This window comes from Trichomycterus rosablanca, chromosome 1, assembly GCF_030014385.1.
Source record: "Trichomycterus rosablanca isolate fTriRos1 chromosome 1, fTriRos1.hap1, whole genome shotgun sequence".
NCBI classification, from domain to species: Eukaryota; Metazoa; Chordata; class Actinopteri; order Siluriformes; family Trichomycteridae; genus Trichomycterus; species Trichomycterus rosablanca.
This window is the reverse complement of record NC_085988.1, coordinates 65,755,047-65,774,712: the sequence shown is the minus strand read 5'-3', so window position 1 is coordinate 65,774,712 and position 19,666 is coordinate 65,755,047. Positions and strand designations below refer to the sequence as shown.

Genomic DNA, 19,666 nt, shown 5'->3' with positions numbered 1-19,666 from the left:
GAACAGGTAGTTACTGGTTACACAAGATTTATCAGTTTAAGTTTGTCACAGTCATGGACAATCTTGTATCTCCAATTCACCTCACTTGCATGTCTTTGGACTGTGGGAGGAAACTGGAGCTCCTGTAGGAAACCCATGAAGAACATGCAAACTCTACAAAGGACCCGGACCGCTCCACCTGGGAATCGAACGCAGGACCTTCGTGCTGTGAGGCAACAGTGCTATCCATTGAGCCACTGTGCCACCCCTCGATTATTTATTATGCTGCTACTTGCGCATCTAAACTGCTATACTATTTAAAACTGTCAGACACTTATAATACTTTACTTGACTGCCACACTTGCACACACAATCATCAGTATTCCCCACTGTATTTATTTCTTTATTTCTTTTTAAATAGCATTCTAGTAAGGAAGCTTAATACCGTACTTGTGCACAATAACAATAAAAATACCTACTATACTTTGATTCAGACACTGTTCTATATAGGAATGTATGTTCGACGTAGGCAGCTGTAGACTAGTGGTTAAGGTACTGGACTAGTAATCCAAAGGTTGCTGGTTCAAGCCCCACCACTGCCAGGTTGCCACTGTTGGGCCCTTGAGCCAGGCCCTTAACTCTCAATTGCTTAGACAATATATACTATCACAGTACTGTAAGTCACTTTGGATAAAAGCGTCCGCTAAATGCTAAACATGTGTGGAACATTACTGTTGCTCCACATCAGCTCAGGGTCTTAATTCAACACAATCAGCTCTGCATGTCATGCAAATGACTTACTGTTCTGACTCAAGGAAAAGAATAAAAGCAGAAAAGATGTGCCTTATTAATATAACCGAATACGGTCAGCAACAGGCATTCAGTCCAGAACTGATTACTGCTTCCACTGACTTTCCTTCATTATTTCAGAATGAGTTCTGCTGATAGACTATGATAACCATCTTCCTCCACCAACTGTCTATTGCACACTATACGAGTGTCAGCCTGATTTTTCACTCATCAAATTCTTTTAGGGAGGTGACCAAGATCCCCATAATCAGTGACTAGACATGGCATGTGCCTGTGTAGGCTTGTGTGGTGTGCTTGCTCTCCGAGTCTCTCTAATTCATTATTAAGGCAGGAATATTTTTTGGGTTTGCCCCATTTCAGTTATGTATACAGTACTTTCTTTACATTTATTTTTAACAGAGGGTGAGGATTTAAGAGTCAGCTTTTGAAAAATTCTTTAGTGTGGCCAATTAACAATGACAAAAAATAAAGTGTATCGCGTATTTTTCAAGAATGAAACACGTCCTATTTACCCGTCTTCTGGTGTTAATCAATTGCACTTGTCTTCCTTTGTTTAGATAGATAGATACTTTATTAATCCCGAAGGAAATTAAGGCCTCAGTAGCAAGTTACATAAATCAAAAAGTCAAAAGTAATAGTACACACTACAGAGATTCACATTGTACAAACAAGTATCTGTGTAACCACAACACCACTCAGACAACACACTACACCAAACAGGACCTGAGGATGCAGATGGAACACTACAAGGCTGGTATATATCAGTTACAACAGCTGTAAAATATAAATTATAAAGTAAAGTAAATTATAAATGAATTACAAAGTGAATAAAGTAAATTGAAAGTGAATTGTCAAGTGGAATTATAAAGTGAGCCACAGTGCAGATACATGAAAATGTAAGAACATACAAGAAAAAATTGCTGTTTGCTGTTATGTGTTATGTGTTACAAATATCCAAGCAAGGACTACACTAAGATGTTCTTCTTACCAATTACAATGCCTCAAAAAGCTTGTTCTTTATGGTCATTCATGGCTATAATACACTCAATGGTTTAACAAGTATCTACTGGCCTTGAACAAAGCAAAACGTCTAAACAGAACTTCAGCCCGTTTTACTTTCTAATCCAATTTCTAATGTTCAGAATCTGTAGTTTGAAGCCTGTTGTTTGCCAACAATACTAGACATTTGTACTCTTGCCTAACAATCTCAAATGTGGATGATTTAAATACAAACAGTAATGTACCAAGGAGTCTGGCAGATCTGGAGAAAAACTTTATTTAGTCCTCCAAAATTCTACATTGTATTTTCCAATCTTATCAGACATTATCAAAGAAGACTTGGCAACAAAAGGTTGCACAAACTACTAAATGCAGAAATGCAATTATTTGTGACACTATGGATCTGTCTGAAAACCTACTGAGCTGTCTTAACGCCCACTGCCTACATAGGCAGCTACCGAAATAGAGAGGATTCTGACTGATTGAATTTTAGATGGCAGATTATTTAGACACAATTCTTAGACAGCGATTACATCAACGGCTGTCTCCACCTACTGCCGCAGAGTTAGCCACAGGCCGTTCAAACCATATGGGCTGAGGCAACACAAACCACTAGCATGCCAGCTAACATGTCCTTCGATGTACAGAAAATGGTTAAGTTGTCAATGGTTAAGTCACTGACAAACCCAAGATCGCAAATTCGTTAGAATTTTTTTTTTTAGCGTGTCCAATTTTTACTCGATTGCATTATGCTTCCTCTACTAGTGCTGACCCCCGCCCCGATTGAGGAGAGTGAACTGACACACGCTCCCTCTGACACGTGAGCAGTACCCGACTGCATCTTTTTACCTGCACGAGGCGAGTTCTCATGCCAATCAGCCTTGTGCATGGAGAGCCACACCCTGATCAGCATTATTCCTCTACTCTTTGCAGACCCCATCAATCAGCCAGCAGAGGTCATAATTGCATCAGTTATGAGGTCCCTATCCGGCTCCCTACCTGGATGAACAACAACCGAATGTTCATATAGCCGCCCATCCCGGCCGGATGGCAGAGCTGAGATTCATTAGAATTTTTGTGAGAAAAGTTGTGCTGCACTGAATGCTGGAATTGCCTTTGCAAGTGAGAAAGCATTGGATAACAGTCACAATAAGGCATCTCTGTAGGCAGTATTTTAAGGCATCTAAGAATTTAGACAGCTTTCTTCTCAGAAGCGTGTGCAGGATGATGTAAAATGGAATGATGTCTATGTAGAGAGCTCACCAGGTTTTCAAACAGACCCCTAGTCTTGTTTAAAGCCATTTATAGTATGTTCTTATATTTTTAATTTTGAGATTATGTCTGTTAACACAGACATTTTTACCCAATTGTGCTAAGGGTGCAAATAATTTTGATTCTAACTGTACTGAGGACTCAACTGTGGTTAAAATCTTATAGTATCTAAAATAAGTATTATGGATTATATGGATTAAAACTGCACAAAGTTGCAGACTATTGCTTTACTCAGCTGGCGTGAAATAGACTGCATTCACATTTTCTGCATTTGTCAAAAACACAGTAGCTATTGATTTCAATGCAAATTATGTTGACTAATCATGAGCAGTCATGTGTTTTACCAGTGTGTTTAGCAAAAAACAGCAAACACTGGTTCGGTCTTAAACTGCCCAATCCAACACTGTTAAATTATGTTTTAATTAAATAAGTATGAATAAGCCGCTCAGGTGGCGCAGCGCTAAAAACACACGCTGCAACCAGAGCTGGATTTCGAAAGTGCGTCGTTTCGAATCCAGCTCTGCCTTCAGCCGGTCGAAGGCTGGGCGGCTATATGAACAACGATTGGCCTGTTGTTCAGGTGGGGGGTGGGATTGGGGACCGGAGGGGGTGGGTCTCTCTCTGTCAGAATGCGATTACGATCTCTGCCGGCTGATTAAGAGGCGCTTACACAAGAGATGGGGGAGGGTGCCCTTAGGGTGTGTCTCTCCGCATGCGACGCTAGGTGGCGCCAAAACTCATCAATGTGTGGGTGGTAAAGATGCATCCGGCTGCTGCCAGTGTTTCGGAGGGGATGTTGGTTAGCTTCGATCTCCTCTGTCAGGGCAGGGTTCGGCGTAGACAGAGAGGAAGCACGATGCAAAATTGGACAAAAATATACAAAAATTAAAAATTAAAAAAATTAAAAAATAAGTATGAATTATTTAGCTATTAAAAGCATTATTCTGCACTATACATGACATCACAACGCCATTAGAACTCATTAGTGCTATTTTCAGACATATTCCAATAAAGTCCATGTGAACACTACATTAATCATGTCTTAACCAGACAAATGCACACTGAACACATGAATAGGCTTTCACAATCATGTCCCTGTGCAGGTTGCTCTGCTGGCATGCCTCCTGCTCACTAACAGTACAAGCTACTGCCCAACATCCCTTTTGACAACACCATAATGAGCTGCAGAACTGATACACAGGTTATACAATTCACTGTCTACAATAGACTGGCATTTTAATTGGCCTCCATCTGTGTGACTATGCAGAGTCATAATCAACAGCTAAGGTTAGGGAGAGTTAGGAGGGTGGAATAAGTTTGAACAGGATTTCACAAGCATTCCAGGGATAATTTGGAGCAGGGCCTTAGAGTATGCAAGTCAAGACCACAAAGGCCTCCCAGAAATGTGATGACAGCCTACCATGCTGAGACATTCAGACCTCAAAGGGAGGAGCAGCTGAAAAGCTGGAAAAGTTGTCTCAGTACAGTACAGGCAGAGGGAAGCATGACTGGTTCAGACCTCCTCACTTGCTTGTCAAAAGTACACTGGAGTGTAGGCTAGAAATTTCTGTATACACATGATTCCTCAGCAGTGTTTCAAGCAGCTACTCTACCACAAGTTTTATCCCTGAGAATTCTCTAGCCATTAGTTGCCAGGGATCCAAGAGAACATAACAGGCACCTGTTGTTGGTGTTGATAAATTTCAAATCTATTGGTTATTCACATTTTGTGGAGACTTTTGCTTTTGCTTGGAAAATGTTTTTTTTGGTCAAGTTGATTTAGGAAAAAATAAATACAATGTTGGGTTGCAGATGATGTTTTAACTAACCTGTAATTGAGACGTCCACTCACACAATGAGTCAAAATTACTTAAAACAGAGACGAAGCGTTCACTTTGTTACCAACTGTTGAGATGTCTTTGGATTGGTCATTGAAGGCCATTAAAGTTTAGGCTTTATGAAGCAGGATCATTTGCACTGAGGAAAGCTATACTGAAAGAGTTCAGCATAGACATTCCTGTATTTAGTACTGATGACTTTGACAATGTTTTATGACCTACAGTTCAACCAATGGCTGCCATCATCTGACTAAAAAAATGTTAGCCCTTCTTGAATGGTAGTTGTGTGATGAGGGAGAAATAATGACTTAATACCGACAACAACTGAAAATGGTGTAGAAATTACATTCACATATGTTTGCCACCTTTTTTATGAATGTGGAAGACACAAAATAATTATATATTTTACTGTATGTGTGCCAGGTAGTGCCTGGCAGCTCGCTTGCAACCCAGGCTAAAAAAACAATTAAGCTTGCTATTGAATAGCACTCCCAATGTACAAAAACACACTCATATACTACCTTTAAGGCACTATTACAATTAGTAGTGGTAATTGTATGGGGTGCAGGTGTAGGAATATAAGCATGCATGTCTTTCAGCTTTGTATCAGTTAAACGTGGCTGGCTCTTTTTTTTACTACTTGTAGTATAACCAGCCAGTTCTTTTTCAAGAATGAAAGCAAATTATCCCTAACAGTCAGCATGCCACGATCACTCGCAGCACTGGAGAGAAGAGCTCATACTTAAACCTTTGCTTTATTACAATAAATTCCTCACTCATTGAAAATGATTACCAAGAATAGGTCCAAACAATCAAAGCATCCTCAACAGTAAACCAATTTCACGTGGGTGGAATGCCTGCTGATAAGAGGAAGCTATGAGCCATGTACGGTAACTTATTCTTAATACATTGTGTCAGAAGGACCATCTGGATGGTCAGCAGGGATTTGGAATGTGGGGAGGGAGGTGGAAAGCTCTGTCCGGTCATATTTAGGTTCTATACAAGAAAGAAGAGTGTTTTATCCCCTTTGGCAGCGAAAATCTATTGGAGTATGGGTCCTTAATACGGTTTGAACACAGGTTGGTCAGCTCACCGTCCAGTATGTCTACACATTTATCAAAACACCTTAAACTTGCATAAAGCAATTTTAGATTTATTTATGTAGAATAAAAAAAATAAAAAAAAATGAGAGAAACAAACTTGCCTTACAGAAGTTTGCATTTGGCAATTAGATGTCATATTCGTAATTGCATCACTGCAAAGTTTTCGATTTCAGGATGAAGACAGGGTGGCAAAAAAGTTTTATAAAAAAGAGCGTTCTAGGTTGAGCAATCTATATTGGGAACATAAATAACCAATTTTATAAACTGATCAGAGCGACAGAGTCACAAGCTGAAAAAGACTTGCAACACTGGCAACAATCAGGTTGGGTGTTTGTTTATTTGTTTGTTTATTAGGATTTTAACGTCATGTTTTACACTTTGGTTACATTCATGACAGGACAGGTAGTTACATCTTACACAAGGTTTATCAGTTCACAAGTTTTAACGTCAAACACAGTCATGGACACTTCTGTTCCTCTAATTCACCTCACTTGCATGTCTTTGGACTGTGGGAGGAAACTGGAGCTCCCGGAGGAAACCCACGCAGACACGGGGAGAACATGCAAAATCCACACAGAAAGGACCCGGACCACCCCACCTGGGGACCAAACCCAGGACCTTCTTGCTGTGAGGCGACAGTGCTACCCACCGAGCCACCGTGCCGCCCAATCAGGTTGGGTGAAATAAGAAAAAAAGTTTACATAATTTACTTTAAATAGCTCTACATTCGCAAATGTTACAGAAGTCAAAACATAAACTCTCAGACAAACCTCTAGCAGATGACAGTGATATTCATCTGTCCATACCCACCGTCTTTCACTAACCGTCATGGAAAAAAAGAAAACACATGGTACAGGATGGAGTAAAGCTCCAAGTCCATATGTACAGATTCTGTTCATTCCTAACCACACTCCATTTAAGGATGCGTTTGCCAAAGAGCAGCAGCACAGAAGTGTTGAGAAAGGATAAAATATGACCAGTTACTTCTGATCTCTTACTCTGCTACTCAGAAAAAGACAAAGATTAAAGAGCGCTTACATTCTGCTTCTCCGAGTGTAATATACAAAGGTCACATGGGCTTAGTCACTGCTCAAGATCTTTACTATAGCCCAGGCATGTCTATAAACCTGGGTCGCTTCATCTGTCCTACAATACACATATTATGCACTGTTACTTTTAACTGTCAGCTGGGGTCAAGTTCACTTCTTAGTCCAACAGAAAACTGCAAATAATTGTTTTTTTGTTTTTTTCTATCATGCTAGCTCACCACTGCTGAAATCCGGGTTTGAATCTTAGTGGTGTTATTGGCCTGCTGGGCATCTACAGTGAAAAGATTTGCCATGTCTGGGAAGTATTTAGTGGTGGTATTTTCTGTCAGAATTTGAGACCATATGTTAATATACTAACAATCTGTTGCTGTGCTGACAATCTGTTACACTACTATTACACAGAGAAACATACACTGTCTGGCCAAAAAAAAGGTCACCACCTAGATTTAACTAAGCAAATAGGTAAGAGCCTCCCATTGGATAATTACTGCATGGGTGATTATGTTTCAGCTGGCAACAAGTTATTTAACCCTAACTGATGCAGTGAGTAGCTTCTCATTTGTTAAACAACCATGTCAAATGACACATCCTGTGGTCGTGGAAAAGATGTTAATCTGTTTCAGAAGGGTCAAATTGTTGGCATGCATCAAGCAGAGAAAACATCTAAGGAGATTGCTGAAACTACTAAAATCAGGTTAAGAACTGTCCAACGCATTATTAAAAAGTGGAAGGACAGTGGGGGAAACATCATCTTCGAGGAAGGAATGTGGTCAGAAAAAAATCTTGAATGATCGTGATCGGCGATCACTTAAACGTTTGGTGAAATCAAATGGTAGAAAAACTACAGTAGAACTCAGGGAAATGTTTAATAGTGACAGTAAGAGCATTTCCACATGCACAATGCGAAGGGAACTCAAGGGATTGGGACTAAACAGCTGTGTAACCTTAAGAAAACCACTAGTCAGTGAGGCTAACCGGCAAAAACGGCTTCAATTTGCTAGGGAGCATAAAGATTGGACTCTGGAGCAATGGAAGGTGGTCATGTGGTCTGATGAGTCCAGATTTACCCTGTTCCAGAGTGATGGGCGCATCAGGGTAAGAAGAGAGGTGGATGAAGTGATGCACCCATCATGCCTAGTGCCTACCGTACAAGCCTGTGGGGGCAGTGCTATGATCTGGGGTTGCTGCAGTTGGTCAGGTCTAGGTTCAGCAATGTTATGTGCCCAAAGAATGAGGTCAGCTGACTACCTGAATATACTGAACGACCAGGTTATTCCATCAATGGATTTTTTCTTCCCTGATGGCACGGGCATATTCCAAGATGACAATGCCAGGATTCATCAGGCTCAAATTGTGAAAGAGTGGTTCAGGGAGCATGAGAAATCATTTTTACACATGAATTGGCCACCACAGAGTCCAGACCTGAACCCCATTGAGAATCTTTGGGATGTGCTGGAGAAGACTTTGCGCAGTGGTCCAAATCTCCCATCATCAATACAAGATCTTGGGGAAAAATGAATGCAACTCTGGACAGAAATAAATGTTGTGACATTGCAGAAGCTTGTGGAAACGATGCCACAGCGAATGCGTGCCGTAATCAAAGCTAAAGGCGGTCCAACGAAATATTAGTGTGTGTGACCTTTTTTTTGGCCAGGCAGTGTATTTCTTCTGTCATATTTGTCATATAAAGGCATGTTGATAAATTATATAGCACTTATACCCCTATTTGTTTTATGTTTTATTTTATTTGGAATGATGATGTTTAAGAGTGCACAATGCATAAGGACAAACAACAAATATGTCAAAAGCTGTCACAACTGACTTTCAAGCTTAGACGTTGACAGCCTCCAATTCAAGGAAGAAATAAAAATTGGGGATGAAACTATCAATAACAGAGGATTCAAAAAGTATTCAGACCCCCTTTTTGTATGTGTTTTTGCACACTTTGTGTTGTATGGCTACACTTTTTATTTTCTTACCCATCAGTCTTAATCACCTGTAATGATGAAGCAAAACTGAACTTTTTATCAGAGGTCTGATTTATTAAGTGCTGCAGAGATCGCTGTCCATCCACAATTTATTAAATGCTGCAGAGATCACTCTGGCCAACATGAAGTTACAATTGGGGGAATTGGATATGACTAAATTGTTGTTGTTTTTTTACATTATTATTCTGTCTGTGTCTTTTCCACTTTTTCTCCCAATTCCCAGTATTTTCATCCACCTCAACAATGTTAAAGGAAAACAAAGAGAAGACAAGAAAAACAGCAACTGGCCAGTCTTGCAGAGAGTCCAAGAAATGGAAAAGGGACTTACTTCTGGGTCATGAACTACACGGCAGCAGTGTTAATTTCGTTGACGAATGATTTGTGTCATAGTTTTCGTCAACAAACCTTTTTTTCATGACGAAAACGAGACGATGACTAAATAAAAACTACATAAAAGGATAAAAACTATGACGAAATGAATCGACACTTTCGTCAACGAATAAAAACGAGACGAAAATGTTTGGCAGGGACGACATCCAATCAGAACTGATTTAGTTTTGTGGAAGGTAGGGACAAGTTAGGAAGAGATCCAATCAGAACTACTTTAGCGTATGAGGAGGGGCGGGACAAGCCGGGTAGCCATCCAATAAGTACTAATCTTTTGCAGTACCGCGGCAAGACCACACTCGCACATATTTGATCTGAACCCGGGAAGACCAGACTAGCCTGTGAACTTTCTTTACTCATGGAAACAGGTTAACTCCACAATGTCAACAGGGAGAAAGAGGAGAGTCGATATCTGGACACATTTCTCATTTGACGTCGTGAAAAACAAGACGATGTGTAAACCATGTGTGGCACAGCTGCTTTTACGGTACCCAGTTTTATAAAGAATGTAATATGCAATTTGTTATAAACAATGCATATATGTTTCAGGCAGAGCAGGCCTACTGGTCATTAATATTTTGTTATTGTTATGCTTAATAAGCAAGGTCAGGTAAATAAAGATGTTGTTTGAAATAAGTTAAACTTTAAACTGTTTTTGTGTGTATTGCACATTCAAACATTAATAATATTCCATAACTGGTTAAAAATGTGTCATTTTGTGTAAGTGTATATAATGACTTAAATAATTTAAGGGAAGTGATAAAAAAGCATTTACATTTTACACCCTTTATATGTATTTTAGGGCGGCACGGTGGCTAAGTGGGTAACACTGTCGCCTCACAGCAAGAAGGTCCTGGGTTCGAACCCCAGGTGGGGCGGTCCGGGTCCTTTCTGTGTGGAGTTTGCATGTTCTCCCCGTGTCAGCGTGAGTTTCCTGCGGGTGCTCCGGTTTCCTCCCACAGTCCAAAGACGTGCAAGTGAAGTGAATTGAAGACACTAAATTTGTCCATGACTGTGTTCGATATAATCTTGTGTAATGAGTAACTACCGTTCCTGTCATGAATGTAACCAATGTGTAAAAACATGACATTAAAATCCTAATAAACAAACAAACATGTATTTTAGTCGACTGAATCGACTGTAGATTTAGTCTACTATATTCTTATGATAATTAGTCGACTAAAACTAGACTAAAACTAAAACAATTCAGATGATTAAATTATGACTAAAACTAAATTACATTTTAGTCAAAAGACTATGACTAAAACTAAATCAAAATTTGCTGTCAAAATTAACACTGAACGGCAGAATTCAATCACAGCTGAGTCACATTTTACACGTCATCCAGAACACACAAAGATATCACAAACGTACATCCAAAACACAAGTACTGTCATGAGTGTGTCCTGCTGGCAGCAATCCAAAAGAGCATACAGCATAGTCATTGAGGACATGGCCCTGGGACAGAGCAACTGATTAGGACTGGCCTCTCTCTTTCCATAACACATAGACAGAGCAAACATTACAGACTACTGCACTAAAATACAGCTTTTCAATTCCTATAAAACTAGTTATCAAGTTATCATCCTCAATGACTAATATTTTATTTAAAAAAGAATTTGACCCATCACAGAAATCCAGGTGCGAGTTATAAACTATATAGTACCAACTACCTTTTGAGTGGTCTTTAATTATTACCATCTTAGGCTGCATTTACATATGTGGCAAAACAGCTTTTGCGCTGGAAGTGCCATTGTCTTGTGCCACTGCACTAGCTTGAGCAGATTTACTGCAGTGATGCATGTTTTTCACCGCTTGCTTAAAGTTCAGTCCAATTGAACTTTGACCCAGTTTTTCCAAACTGTTTATATGACTAGTACTAAGCAAAGCACAGACAAGGCAAAGAAAAACTGCATCTCATTGTTTTACAAAAGACTGAATCATAAGTTTCCGCTTGTGAAATGGAGATACGAATGCTCAGGTGAATAGTGGTATAACACGCTAGCACACCACTGTGGAGTGTTTAAACTTGCAAGTTTGAACAGAGTCACTGACCTAGGTCAGGAATAGACAGTCAACAGAATGTACATGTTTCACATACTATTAATGTTGCTAACTGTATATACTCAAAGAACAACTGCATCAGCATCTAAGAGGGGAAAAGAATCATTGGACATTGTGTTCCATGTAAGCAATGCTGTCAGCACTATTGACTGCACAGACAGTGATGGACTATGCAGGGATAAAATTACAGACAAACAATTTCTCTCCAGGATTTTTGATTTTAGTGGAATTACATCTGACGTGGTAAAAACTGGGTGGGAAGGAAACTTATCTGTGGTCAAAATTTTTGTCTATACACTCTAGACAGTAAAGTATGATGTACTGCAATGGCTTTTGCTCTTTTTGCTTACTGTCAGGTAACCATAGCAACCAAATGACCACAGGTGATAATGACACCGTCAGCGTGAACACATGAGCAATCGGCGATTTGGGCGACAAGAGGCAAAAAGTTGCTGCCGGTGTGGAGAACAGAGTTAAACTTTTTAAATTTTGATTGATTTATTTTATTATTTGATTCATTATTATTTCATAAATTGATTACTTTATTTTTTATTATGTTTTTTTATCAAAAATGATGTGGATATTTTGCATCTTGTCCGAGTATAAAGGTAAAACTCTGCTTATCTTTCTTAAACAACTGTAGTCTTTAACCAAGTGTCTAATGGGGAGTGATCAAAACACTTCAAATACTTAGAGATCCTTACCTGTGTCTCCTCCTGAATCACACGGTACTGCTCCTTCCAGACTGCCATCTTGGAGACCTCATCCTTGCGCAAGGCCCGCTCCTTTTTCAGCTCGGGGCTCCAAAACGTCTTTATGGAATTCATGGACGAGCTAAGTTTGCTTTCCCTCACATCCAACTCTTTCCGCAGCACCTCGTTTTCACGCAGCACCTCCTTCAGCTGTGTCTGCAAGTCCATGATGGTGTTGTCGCGTGCCTGGCGCAACGAGTGCGGCACAGTGGATGCCATGGCTGCAGGAACATGGTGGTCTCCGAAGGCGATGGAGTCGCTGGCGATGTTGGGACTGCTGCCCATGACGGTGGCGCGGGTGCCATAAGGAAGTCGAGTGCCTGAGCGGCCCAGGGTCATTGTGTTTTTGGGGATATCCAAACCGGTTAAAGGAACAGTCGGTTCATTATCGCTTAGGTAGGTGGGGCCTGAGGTGGCATAGGCAGCGTTGAGAGATTGGATATTTTCCATTGAAAGGGTTTTGCTGCCGGTTCCCCCCATGCTGTTGTTGCGCCGGTGGCCCAGGCGCGGTGAGCGAGGCAGGCATGGTGAACGGCCAGGGCTTTGATTGCCCTCTGGTTTGCCCACTGAACGTGCACTACCATACATTTTTGCTTGGCTTTGTGCAAGGACAATAAGAAACTTGTGTAAATAGCACTGAGATTGGTCCAGGTAACCCTTATGAGGTGCTCAGGAACAACTGCTGCATGTTTGAAACGTCTCTGACAGATTAGCACAATGACTAGGAACTATAGTTCACACAGCTTGAGCAGGGAACTCAGCAGTTTAGTCCTGTGGACTTCATCCACACTGATCTGCAACAGACAAATAAACAACAGCATGAGAAAATGATACAAAATGACAATACATATCATACTGTATCAATATTTTTATCATTTACATTACTGACAGTATTTATTTATTTATTTATTTATGTAGAAGGTGGATTGGTCATTCATCTGCCCACTGTTGTAAATAAGTAAGTGATGTGCAGCACTGTACCCAGATAAAGCTGACAGGAAAAATAAATGAAAACATATTTTCTGATCAGAGATCTTGGAGAGCTTGCATCCGTGCTTCAGCCTACAGTCCATCCTGTCTGACTCTTATAACAAAAAAGTAGTGTTTTATTAAAAAGTACTGATTCCAGTTTGGATCTCTGCTGTGCGCTATCGACCAGCCGGGCACCTACACAGACACACAATTGGCTGTGTCTCTGAAGTAGAGGGAAAATGTTCGAGCAAGTATTCCTCATCGATGCTGCAATTACGACCTCGATTGCCCTGTCTGGGCACCTGAAGATGCGATCGCAGGCGGCAGCGTGAAAAGATGAAAAGAAGCAGTCAGTGGCAGCGCACTTATTACATGGGCTGCCACAGCATGTGACCAATGAGTTACAAACATATAATGCTAGGCATGTCTTAGCATGTACAATGAGTACACCAGCAGTGGCTTCAGGACTGTTTTTCACATTTTTTAGTATGACAGTGGTAATAAATTAAGAATATTAGTATGTTTATTGTAGCTGCACCTATTCAGTGTGAGTGTATACCAGAGATGGCCACTCAAGTTCAAGTCTTACTTAAGTCACACGCAAACAGACTTCAGACTAGACTTGACTAGACTAGACTTGCAACATACTTTATTTCGTTGTTTTGGGACACAGCCTTGTTTTCTTGTGACACATCACAACATCTGGTGAGTGCGAGCATGATATCCATGAGTGGCACCATGTGTAAGCAAAGCAGAGTTGCCAGGTTTGCGATTTTCCCGCCAATCTAAGCTTGTGTGAAAATGCATTCATGGGTGAAAATTCAAATGTCACAGGGTGCAATTTTTGGGTTTATACTTTCAGAATACACCGCAGCTGCCAAAAAAAAAATTACAAACAGAAAAAATGTAAATGAATTGTCTTGTGAGTGTGTGCTGATGCAGGTGTTGAACAGCTGACCACAAAGAGTATGGAAAGGAATTCTGAAAAGTCATGACAGAAGAAAAGAAAGTAGCAAACAGTGAAAATCAAATATATGTTCGAGCCTGAGGGACAACAAAAAGCAGATAGGAGGAACAGTTCAAAAAAGTTCAAAACAATTCTTCATGTAACCTAAAAGTCAAATTATAAAATCATAAGAAAATGGAAAGACAAAATTGTTAACAGACAAAGAGGATCAGAAGGGGAAAAAAGAGTAAGCACAAATTCAGTCCATTGTGTTACCTTTTGTGTCATTATTAAAAGTTTTTGACTAGGATTTAAATAGATAATAATAATAATAACAACATTGTAAACAAAATGCTTAACTAAAACTATAAATTACAATAAAAAGATATATATATATATTACCAGTCAAAAGTTTTAAAACACCCCAATTTTTCCAGTTTTCTATTGAAATGTATGCAGTTTAATGTCTTATTGTACTCTGAAATGAAAGCATGGAACAAAAAACAAATTAAAGTTACAAAAAGAAATCATGTAATCAATTTATAAACCAAAATGTATTCTAAACGTTTGACTCATCAAAGTAGCCACCTTTGGCAGATATAACAGCTGAACACACTCGTGGCATTCTTTCTACAATGGAAACCAAATATTCTTCAGAAAGTTCTTCCCAACTCTGTTACAGATATTCCCATAAATGTGTGGCACTTGTAGGCTGCTTTGCTTTTAATCTTCTGTCCAGTTCATCCCAAACCAGCTTGATGTGGTTTACGTCTGCAGATTGTGCTGGCCACTCCATGTTTTCAAGCTTAGCATCTTGTTCCTTTTTCCTAAGGTAGTTCTGGCATAGCTTGGACTTATGTTTTGGGTCATTATCTTGCTGTAGGATGAACCCCTTACCAACTAGGCGCATACCAGAGGGTGCTGCAGAATGCTGTGGTAGCCGTTTTGGTTCAGGGTGCCTCTCTCTCTGTACAAGTCACCGACCCTGGATCCAGCTAACGAGCCCCAGAACATCACGCTTCCTCCTTCATGTTTGATAGTTGATGTCACACACTGAGGAACCATCCTTTCGCCTACTCTACAGCGTACCAAAATCCTGCATGATAAACCGAAGATTTCAAATTTTGATTCATCAGTCCATAACACCTTCTTCCAGTCTTCAATAGTCTATTGGTGGTGTTTCATGGCCCAGGCAAGCCTCTTTTTCTTATTCTGACATCTTAGCAATGGCTTTCTTGCTGCAACTCGACCTGTCAAACCTGCAACTCGAAGTCTTCTCTTCACAGTTGAAACTGAGACTTGCTTACTACGACCACTATTAAGCTGTGCTTGAAGCTGCTGTCCTGTGAGCTGCCTATCACGCAAGCTGTTGACTCTCAGAAACTTGTCTTCTGATTCTGTTGTGGCTTTGGGTCTGCCAGACCTCTTCCTGTCAGAGTTTCCCCCAGTTTCTAAGTGCCTTTTGATGGTGAAGGAAACTGTACTCACTGACACCTTGACTTTCTTCGCAATTTCTCTATAGGAAAGACCTACATTTTTAAGTGTTATGATGGTCAGTCTCTCTTCCATTGTTAATTGCCTTTTTCTTGCCATTGTTAATTGCCTTTTTCTTGCCATTGTTAATTGCCTTTTTCTTGCCATTGTTAATTGCCTTTTTCTTGCCATTGTTAATTGCCTTTTTCTTGCCATTTTTATAGCAACACAATACTTTCTGCAGAACAATACTGTTCAAATGATGCTCACAAGGGTATGGTACCACAGTGTGTTTTGATGGTGAAGGAAACTGTACTCACCGACACCTTGACTTTCTTCGCAATTTCTCTATAGGAAAGACCTACATTTTTAAGTGTTATGATGGTCGGTCTCTCTTCCATTGTTAATTGCCTTTTTCTTGCCATTGTTAATTGCCTTTTTCTTGCCATTTTTATAGCAACACAATACTTTCTGCAGAACAATACTGTTCAAATGATGCTCACAAGGATATGGTACCACAGTGTGTTCCAACACTACTTTTATGCAGACAGAGGGGGTTGTAAGTAATCAAGAAAAGTTGGAACACCCGTAGGAATTGGTAGAACCAGCTTTCAAAGCTTGAAACAGCTTTAAGTTGTTAACCCATTTCTTGTTCCCTGAAAAAGGCCATTTTATATAATTCTGAAATGTACATTATTTTTCAGTTTTGGGTAACCATATAACTATATAACCAAAATGTGTTCAAAATAGTCGAGGTAACCATTTCAATGTCACTAGCTTAAACAGTGCCTTCATTCATATGCTTCAGCTTCCAGACCACATCCCAATCAAATGATACAGTGAATAATCCTGTAGTTCTGAAATCACCTGCATGAACCAATGTGATTTTGGTGCAAGATCCTTATTCATTCATTCTCTGTTCATGCAAAATCCACACAGGAAAGACACTCCCAGCCAGGCAATCGAACCCAGGACCTTCTTGATGTGAGGCAACAGTACTATGCACTGCATATCTTTATGCATATCCTAATATTCTTCTGTCATTTCATTCACCCTGCAGACCTGAATAAACAGTGGTGCATTTTCCTAATGCATTACTCCAGCTGTTGTTTCTCCTGCCTCTTCATCTTGAAGCCATTTATACTACTGGATGCAGTAAATAATTCCATCTGGACGTCACAGAAATTTAGACTCATCAAGATTTTTGTATGTTACAGATCAGTTGTCAGAATATCCAAGCAGACATATGCTTAAGTAAAGTGTATTCACTTGGCCTTCGGCAGGCTGAAACCTAAAACAGCTTAGGCTTGTAAAAGTTTCATATGCAGGCAAAACAAATGCATTTTATGAGTAAATTAGTATAAATATAATAAAGCCTGTGACCTAGCTTATCAGCCCTATGCACCGTCATAGCAGCTTGCACGTGCTTACATTTAAATCAAAGAAGCAATTGTGTTGAGCCATGAGGGGTGACTTGTTCAGTCAGTGGTCTTTGTTTCATGGTTATTTCAGCTGAAAACCTTCATTGTAATTGTGCAAATAGTAGCAAGTAGTGCAAGAAACTAGGATAAGTAGCGCATCATATGATGTTTTAATTATAAATGCTAGCCATTAATACATCAATAGATTTTTTTTAAATTTATAATACTGCATGGTCACTGAAAAATTCATGTTTCTGGTTGGTTGGTGTGCAATCCTTAAAACAGCAGACTAGTGAAGTTGAACGGTGGTGGGCTAGCATAATAAACTGCTGTGCCACCCAAGCCGAAACAGCAGAGTTGAACTGGAAAAATAAAGAACAGCCACAAAAGGATTTAAGACAAAGAAGAGAAGAAACTTAAGTAATGTCCTAATATATATGTTGTTTTAAATTTTGTGCAGAAGTGGTGAAATTAGCATAATTTTGTCCATGTTTCTCAAAAGTGTAGCACCATGGTTTCTGTAGCATTATGGTTTCAACCACTTTATCCTGGTCAGGATTTGGACATAGCAAATCATGTCTGTGTAAACAGCCAGGTAATAGACACCCGGCCGGTATTGGATCTCAGCAGTGGTGGACTAGCGTAAAAGTTGTTTACTGGGGTTAAGGTCTGGGCTATACGTAGATCACTGAAGTTCTTCCACAGCAAACTGGACAAATTATTTTTCAGACCCTCTGTTAGCACACGAAGGGCACAAGCATGATTAAAACAAAAAAGGCCCTTCCTTAAACTGTTCATCAGACCAGAGAACACATTTTGATGGCTCCAGAGTCCAGTGGAGGCATGCTTTACTCTACTCCAGCTAATGCTTGGCATTCCATTCGATATTACGCTTGTGTGAAGAGGCTCGGCCATGGAAATCAAGTCTTTTTCTGCACTACATTTTTTAGCACACAACAGTCCTACTCTAGGAGATCTACCCAGTCTTTGCTAAGCTGTTGTTGCCGTTAGTTGCTTCCATTTCATAATGTTAGAACTTAGACAGAGGTAAATCTATCAGAGCAAAAAAGTGTACAAATTAATAGTGTATATCTGTGCTGTTAAGGTAAAATCCAGACCCTCTTCCCACTGCACAGCTTTGGGATGAATTGGAACATTTACTGCCAGCCAGGCATTTTTGTCCAATATCAGTCAGTGACCTCAAACATGAGCTTGATTACATCTCTGGCAGACAATGGCTGACAGATAATTGTGCAGGAATACATATTACAGTGCTTAGTTTAACAAACCACAAATCTCAAAGGACTCCCTTGGGTTTCTGAAGTGATGGGTATTCTCCAGTGTACCGCACTTAAAAGTTAACCAGCAGCTAATAGTACAATGGAAAGAAACAAAGAAAAACAAAGTAGGATTAAACTTTTCTTCTTAGTTAACCTTTCTAACAAACACCTAAGCATGAGCAAGCAAAAACCTGTCACATTTATTTCAGTGCAGATCACACATATGTGAAGGTTGGAATTCCTAAAAAAACTGAATATTGCTTACAGTCATATTATACACTGATCAGCCATAACATTATGACCACCTCATTGTTTCTACACTCACTGTCCATTTAATCAGCTCCACTTACCATAGAAGCACTTTGTAGTTCTATAATTACTGACTGTAGTCCACCTCGCTGTCGCTGCTGGACTGAGAATAGTCCACCAACCAAAAATATCCAGCCAACAGCACCCTGTGGTCAGCGTCCTGTGATGACCAACTCAAACAGCAGCAATAGATGAGCGATCGTCTCTGACTTCACATCTACAAGGTGGACCAACCAGGTAGGAGTGTCTAATAGGGTGGACAGTGAGTGGACACGGTATTTAAAAACTCCAGCAGCGCTGCTGTTTTTGATCCACTCATACTAGCACAACACACACTAACACACCACCACCATGTCATTGTCACTGCAGTGCTGAGAATCCTCCACCACCTAAATAATACCTGCTCTGTGGGGGTCCTGTGGGAGTTGTAGAACAGGGCGAAAGCAGGCTAAAAAAGTATGTAGAGAAACAGATGGACTACAGTCAGTAATTGAAGAACTACAAAGTGCTTCTATATGGTAAGTGGAGCTGATAAAATGGACAGTGAGTGTAGAAACAAGGAAGTGGTTTTAATGTTATGACTGATCAGTGTATACATTTGTGTGCTTTCATGGAGAGTTCTGCCAGATCCGTGCATTGTATGGTGGTTGTGTTCAAAATAATCAAGTGTTAAAAGTTAAGCAAATAAGTTAAAGGAAAAACAGAAACACTCTTATATGTGCTGAATAGTTTTAAAGGCAATAGATTTAAATATTTAAAATATAATAAAAAAAAGAAACGTAAAACCTCCCATTTTTTGGTGACCCACCGAGTGGTCAGGCCCCCAGTTTAAAAACTGCTGTTTATTGTACTGATAAGTTATCATTAGATATTGTGCGTTGAAACCTTACTTTAATCATACTTCTTCTATTCGCTGCTCATGTGTCCAGGTTTTGTTAAGCATTTATGTTATCCAGTAATATCTCTTCATGCATTACAATCCGAGACTGTGTTGTGACAAAAGTGTTCATTGAATTCTGTTTTA

General features: G+C 39.9%; 1 protein-coding gene across 6 annotated transcripts in view; it reads right to left on the bottom strand.

Annotated features, from left to right (window-relative positions):
- Positions 1-19,666, bottom strand: part of erc1b (ELKS/RAB6-interacting/CAST family member 1b) — a 339,387-nt gene that overhangs the window by 313,761 nt on the left and 5,960 nt on the right. For all 6 annotated transcript variants that reach the window (XM_062995237.1, XM_062995245.1, XM_062995260.1 and 3 more), the window contains exon 2: positions 12,194-13,035. In XM_062995237.1, the coding sequence (XP_062851307.1) occupies positions 12,194-12,829 (636 nt within the window). In that variant the 5' untranslated portion in view covers positions 12,830-13,035. The remainder of the gene's footprint in view (positions 1-12,193; positions 13,036-19,666) is intronic.